This window comes from Poecilia mexicana, unplaced genomic scaffold, assembly GCF_051168715.1.
Source record: "Poecilia mexicana isolate PSO_F unplaced genomic scaffold, ASM5116871v1 scaffold_7, whole genome shotgun sequence".
NCBI classification, from domain to species: Eukaryota; Metazoa; Chordata; class Actinopteri; order Cyprinodontiformes; family Poeciliidae; genus Poecilia; species Poecilia mexicana.
This window is the reverse complement of record NW_028263376.1, coordinates 27,723,784-27,730,788: the sequence shown is the minus strand read 5'-3', so window position 1 is coordinate 27,730,788 and position 7,005 is coordinate 27,723,784. Positions and strand designations below refer to the sequence as shown.

Here is a 7,005-nt window from a genome sequence, read left to right as displayed (position 1 = left end):
ATAAATCAATTTCACAAAATGTTAAGAGAATTGTTTTTTTTCCCCTTTATTGAACTTGCAGCTTCTAAATGTGAAGACACTGAGAACAATGACCACGTGAGGGTAGAGATAATATTACAGAAACGCAAAAAGAAATTAAAGGGAAAAATAACACAAAAGTGAACTGTGGATTTTCTCACCATGTGCCACCAGAACAACTTTAATATATCTCAGCATTATTCTGTAGAACATTTTCGAAATAGAGGATATTTTTTTGACACACCAGTAGTTACCATATATGCAGAGTGAAATTTGACAGCTGTAATGGCTTGTTGTGAGATTTTTTAATCAAGTACTTGTTGAACAGCACAAAACATATTTCTTCACAATAGCACTAAATCATTACAGTCTTTTCTATTAATAAATGAAAAGCAACAACAGCAGCATTATGACAAAAAAAATTTTTAAATTAACACCCTTAACAATTATTAATACAAACTAAATGAGTACAGACAACAAAACATCAGCAGGTTGAATTAAATCAAGCTTTGTGAGAAAATGAGCCTTACTTTGACAGATAAAAAAAAATCCTCCAGTGGGAAACTTTGGTGCACAAGTAAAAATCCCCTTTTCATAGCCAGGAGGCATCCTGATTCTGCCGCACCAATCAGCTCTTTGGTGACAGTATTCAAACATTCTCCAAAGAAGGTTTAAGGTCTCAATTTCATCTTCTCTTCTTAGAAGTAAATTTTGCTCCACTACATTAACTTCTGGAGATGAAACATATTCCTATACTAGACCAAAGAACAGACCTTCTTAAATGTTACCATTTTTATGTTATTTTCTTTCTCAATTGTGTTTGGAATGTGTTGCTCGTTACAGTCATCTTAATTTCTACCTCAAAAATTAAGACAGACAAATAAAATCAAGAAACTTAGCACAGAACAGCTAAACACAATGCCGATCGCTGGTTATGTTGCAATGCATATGTGGATTACACTTGAGCATTAACAGCAGCTTAGAGATCTGAAAGGCTAGCACTCTACCAGGGGTGGCAGAGTGCTACCCTGATATTTATTTCATAACATCATCCATGAAGAAGTCCTCTGTCCGAGGTCACAAAATGCAGAATGTTTTCTTACCTGAAACATTTGCTCTCCTATCACACCCACCGTCATCACTGGAAGAGTCAGCAAATTAAGTCATTGCTTTCGGTCCTCAAACGGTGAGGTCCCTCCCGTAAATGATTGAATTTCAGCACAGACCAAAATGGTTCAACACGTGCATTTAAGATTTGAGGGTCTTGGCAATTGTTCTTTGTAAAAGCTAACATATTTGATTTTTGTGTTAATATATCTAAAATGTCAAAATGAATCTTTTTTTTTTATTTAAGAAGCTTGTTCTAGAGGGGAGTGGCTCTAAAGGCTCCTGTGTAAGAAAAATGTGTTTTCAAATTCCTTATCTGAAAGGCTAATTGTTATGAACTAACCCTAAATGCAAATGGCAACTTTAACATTAACGTTTTCATACAACTGCAAAGCTTCTAATTTTAAAGCATCACTTGGCTGACTGCCCTCGGCTACATCCAAAAAGTGATAAACGGACAATATTTACAAGACAAATCTTTGTTTTGCTTTGACAAAATCCATTTTCCCGAAGCAAGAGAGGTCAGGAAAAAAGGCACAGCTTGAGGTTAGAAAAGTCACCAGTAAGTTACAAAACTCAAAATGAAATCTGAACATGCTCAAGTGCAGCAGATCAATAAATTACAAATTCCAAATCAGAAATAAGGACTATTTGGCAATCATCTCAGCGCTGTGATTATAACTAAGTCGGTGTGCTTTTTTTTTTTTGTGAGGCAACTTTTAAAACTCATGCAACAGGAGAACTACTAGCAGAAAACTCATCACATCGATCACTAAAACACATACAATTATTTTTCAAAAGACATTCAAAACTTCATGCTTTGCTCCAGTTTAAAATAACAGAATATATTTACTCTTAAGAATGTGCAAAGCATTTTTTTTCACAGCTGCATTTTAACTCATGTTACAGCGTTCATATCACAAATATCAAGATTACAACCCATCTGCTTGTTTGATAAACATGTCTGAAGTTTTTAAGTTGTACAGTCACTGCACTGCACATCAATGAAAGCTAACTTTGAAATAGTGGAGCTGGTGAGGGTGGAATAGTACTGAGCCTGGAGCGATTTGTCACACCGAGGACGGCTGAAGTTCAGCGGTGAGGTTTTAACTCAGCAGCTTGTGGCGGTCAAAAACTGTCTTGCGTTGTTCCTGCACCTGCTTCTTCCAGCGCTGCTGTGCCCCCTCGACCCGCTCCAGCACCGTGTTTCCTCTGGCCAGCCCGGCGTCTGCGTGAGGACGCATCTCCTGAAGACACACACACACACGAGCAGAGACACGTTGAAAAGAAGGACCATTCGTAAGTCTGAAGCTTCACACTACCCCTGAAAAGCAATGATCTTCTTTATGTGTGCTGCTTGTTACCTCAGAGTCTTCCTCGTTGTGCAGAGGCTGAGTGTAGGGGTCGTGTTTGCGGATCAGAGGATCAACCAGCAGCAGAAACAGCATATAGACGAGCAGAGCCCCAACGACAGACAGGTAGATGATGATGGTCACCTGGGGAATATTGTCAGAGCGAGATCCGATCTAAGAACACGTCCAGTCTGAGAACCAACTAACATAAAAACTTCCTACTAAACATCAATACTTCAATCCATTTATTATATGTTAAGACTTTTTACTAAAAAGACAAAGAAAGTCTTCTTCTTCCATAAGACCTGTAAGATATTCAGAATAAGCATGCCACTGATGTTTGTCGTATTGAAGATCCGGAATAAATCCACTCTGTACTTTTATGGTGTTGCTGCTTCGCTCCTCATATTTGCACTCGCACAGCAGACAGTAGGCTTCCACGTCATGGCCAGGAACCGGCATGGGATCCACAACATGGAGGCAGTTGCTGCAAATTTATTACAATATGTGTTCATTTTTGCAAAGCAGGCAACATATTCACAAATTCAAAATGCAAAAAATATATATTAGATGTCTGAATTCTGCAAGTTTCCAGTAAAATAAAAGGAGCTGAAGTTAAATATAACCTGTTAGGTTGGTGTTTTCTTTTCTTTCTGGCTCTAATGGGTGATTACAAAGCTTCTACACCTGCAGGCTAGCAAACTTCAAAGCCTTCCCGAGAACACGCACGCACGCACGCACGCACGCACGCACGCACGCACACACACACGTTTGTTTTGCTATCTTTGTGGGGACTTTCCATTGACTTCCATTCATTTCTACTCATTTCCACAGCCTAAACCTTACCTTTACCCTTTTCCTAACCCTAACCATCACATACCTAACCCTAACCCTAACCAAAACTCAATTCATACCTTAGCCCTAACTCTGACCCCTGACCCAAAAACAGGGTTTCCCCTTGTGGGGACCAGGCTCAGGTCCCCACGAGGAGCGACTGGTCCCCACAACGTAGCATATGTCAGGAAAATCGTCCCCACAAGGTATTACAAACAAACGCGCGCACACACACACACACACACACACACACACACACACACACACACACACACACACACACTGCTAGAGCAGGTTAGGGTAATCAATCTGACAGAAGCACATTTCATGTATCTTTTGCCTTATTTGTCCTACATTACATCACACAGAGCAACTGAAAAACAGTTTAATGCAGCTAGTACATTTCTGAAAAAATAAAATAAAATAAAATAATGAAGGCAATAAATGGACAAACATGGATTTACAAAATCGAAAACACCCATGTTAAAATGCCAATTTTGTGTGAGATACAAAATAAGCCATGAAATAAAATTTTATTTCTATTTCCACTTTTAATAACAAATTCAACTAAAAACAGGCAAATATGTTAGAGGAATTAAATATATAAAAATAAAAACTGTAAACTAGCTTATAGTTTGCATAGGGATGCAAACTCTTAAATAAATACTCATTACAGTGAACCCCAATATCTGCAGGTGTTTTAGAATCTGAAACATTGAATATATCATTCATAATGACATAGGGTTATGAGACCACATGATGAGTAAAATCATAAAGCAAATAATAAAAAAAACACAGCAAAAGTAAAAAAAAATGTAAGAATACTCATGTTTATGTACATAAGTATTCTTACTCATACTCATGTTTATGTGGAATAAAGGTTATTGGTCTTAGTGTACTTCCAATTCAAATAAATAAAAGGCTCCTCTTACCAATCTTTCTGGGTGACGTTTATGTTATAGATATTCCCAGAAATGTTCCTGTAAGGCGGGCAGATGCACTTGCAGCGGACATCCTCAAAATTCTGTAAAAAGTAAGAAAAACATGGGTCAGGATTGTACTTCTACTTTATTGAAACTTTAAAGGGACTTAACCGCACTCCGTGTTACTATTATTCCTCTACTATTAAGAAATCTCTATCACAGAACAACAACGTGAAAAATCCTGACAAATGAATTTAATTGATTATCCTGTTGCAGTACGGTTCATGTTAGGTGGCAAATGAGCTGAACCCTAGCAGCAAGAAATCACAGATAAGCCTGAGAGTTGGAGGCCAACTGGTCCAGATCCCAACAAACACAACAGGTTTTGCAACTGTTCCCGGTACACAGCTTCTTCTGGACTGAATGTGGTTCAATAGTACACAGCCAACAAACCAGAAACAGGGCCAGAAGAATAAAGGCTAAATATTCCACGCCAGGATTGTTGACAATTGTTACACAGGACCTGTGAGCAGCAGTATTAATTTGATGGCAGTGGCCAAATTCAGCTTTAGGAATAACCTGAGGAATTCATTCTTTAACTATTTAGATATAATTACAATTCAACATTCAGCATGTGCTGCGGTGAAAACAAACTTGTGGAGGTCACGCCTGTAAAACATTTCTTTGATTTTGATTTCTTACATAAAATATCAATGTTTTTACACAGTTGTACTAAATGAATTTATATTCTTTTAATACATGTTACTATTAGGCACATTGGTCGCTAACATGGGTTTTCGTTAGTTTTTTTTTTCTGAATCTATACAATATTTTTGTAAAACAACAATCAATACAAGTTTTTAAAATATTGAAATACAAATTAAATACTTAAAGAAAAAAGCTTTAAGGTTTTACTAACTTATATATAGAGAATACAGATATTTTATTGGCAAATAATGTTATTAATCACTTTTACTGTATTTAATGATGACTTACATAATGACTTACAGTAAATCACTAATATGTATTTTTTTAAATCGACAAACAAGCACATGGTAGTAAAATCGGTCTATAAAAATGTGTCTAATGGTCTTTGCTTCGGCTGTTATCAGTAAATATCATGATCTGATAGAAGAAGTACATTTATGGAAATTCATTAAGATAAAAGTAATTCTAAGTATAAAATAAAATAACTCCCAAAAGGATGTTTTTTTTTTTTATCAGTATTTTTTATTTTTAAGATATATTCTCAGGATCTCAACCTAAATCATTTGTCATGTTCATGTTGTTTTCTAGTATACCCCCCAAATATTTTTTAGCAACTCAACACGCATGCAAGTTATTAATGGGATAATAAAAGTTATAAAATAAACTTAAGATAAAAAAGAGATAATTATAACTAGGACGATGTGTTCTTCCTCTTGACTAAAAGCTAAGTTCTTTAAAAGTTTGTGCTTAAAAACGTTTTGTCCAGAATCTAACACGATAACTAAGCATATCTCCATGTTACTCAGGCTGCCTGCACCTTTTGCGTTTTCATCCACTCTTCCGCTGCATCATAACCCAGGATCAGCCTGTTGTTTATTATATATATATATATATATATATATATATATATATATATATATATATATATATATATATGTGTGTGTGTGTGTGTGTGTGTGTGTTTATTTGTTTGTTTTTACCTTAGCTTCAGCGAAAACAACCGTCTCCAATAGAAATACTGTCACTGCGGCAGTAGCAAACATCCACGACCCTGTTCGGCAAGACGACATTTCTCCACAACAAAAAACCTATTTGCAAGCCTGCTGAACGATGACCATGGAGACCCTGCGACAATAATCGAACAACACTTTTATTAGAAGCCGTATCAGCTACATAACAAGCTAAATAATGAGTTATTAAAAGTGACTAAAGCGACCTGTGTCCTTTAACTTACGCTTTGAGCGCTGTTAAACGGTTTGTTTTTGTTTAGCTTTTAAGCTTCCTGCAGGTTGAGAATGCTACGGCTAAAGTGACTTTCCTCTTCCTGGTTACGTCACATATGACGTCCAAAACAAGATACAACGTGAGACAACAGCGCCACCTACCGGAAAACGCCAGCAACTGTAATTAGACAATGAATCGGGATCTAAACACTTTTTGAGATATATTTACTTGACGTTCTATCAGTCATTTTATTGTTGTTTGACAAAGGCTGTGATTGAATGAGTTAGGGACAGGAGCACTAAATTATTATGAGTAGTTATGGCATAAAATGTAGCCTCTACAAGTCGCCTTTAAAACTGCATAAGTACAAACAAGAAGTCTGGATTTTGATAAATGACACCAAGTAATATTAAACCAAATTGAGATTTGGACCAAGTAGATTATAATGAATTCAGGCTTGGATGCTTAATCACTGCTTTAGAAGAAAAGTATGACAACAATCTGAGCATGGTTTACTTCCCTTGGAAAAAAAAAAGAAAAAAAAAACAGCCATTAATTACTCATAATTTGAAGGATGCCATTTGCTGCACGGCCACGTTTTTGTGGAGTTTACAGTAATTGGCTGCTGGATGCCAAAGGGTTATTTTTTGAACCAGGACCAACAAAAGCAGTAAAATAAATACAAAAGTATTAATGTTGTGAGCAATAACAATAATTTTGTGAGCCTTAATAATCAACATTCACACTCACCTGAATAATGTGCTTTATTGACAGCAATGATAAATGCCCTTTGTAGCATTTATCAGTGTGTGACTTCTCAGAGTATTTCCCTATATCTC

General features: G+C 36.3%; 1 protein-coding gene across 1 annotated transcript; it reads right to left on the bottom strand.

The window, feature by feature from the left end:
• Positions 1–21: 21 nt before the first annotated feature.
• tmem9 (transmembrane protein 9) lies at positions 22–6,292 on the bottom strand. Its single transcript, XM_014992109.2, has 6 exons — positions 6,177–6,292; positions 5,923–6,067; positions 4,244–4,335; positions 2,856–2,964; positions 2,490–2,621; positions 22–2,372 (listed from the first exon to the last, which is right to left on the bottom strand). The coding sequence occupies exons 2-6, from the start codon at positions 6,010–6,012 to the stop codon at positions 2,232–2,234; spliced, it is 564 nt and encodes a 187-aa protein (XP_014847595.2). The 5' UTR covers positions 6,013–6,067; positions 6,177–6,292; the 3' UTR covers positions 22–2,231.
• Between the last annotated feature and the right edge of the window lie 713 nt (positions 6,293–7,005).

Coding starts and splice junctions, on each gene's coding strand:
- tmem9 (XM_014992109.2), bottom strand. CDS start 6,012: ATGTCGTCTTGCCGAACAGGGTCGTGGATGTTTGCTACTGCCGCAGTG. Junction 2,965..4,243: donor AACGTCACCCAGAAAGATTG/GTAAGAGGAGCC, acceptor ATAAATTTGCAG/CAACTGCCTCCATGTTGTGG. Junction 2,373..2,489: donor ACAACGAGGAAGACTCTGAG/GTAACAAGCAGC, acceptor GTGTGTCTTCAG/GAGATGCGTCCTCACGCAGA.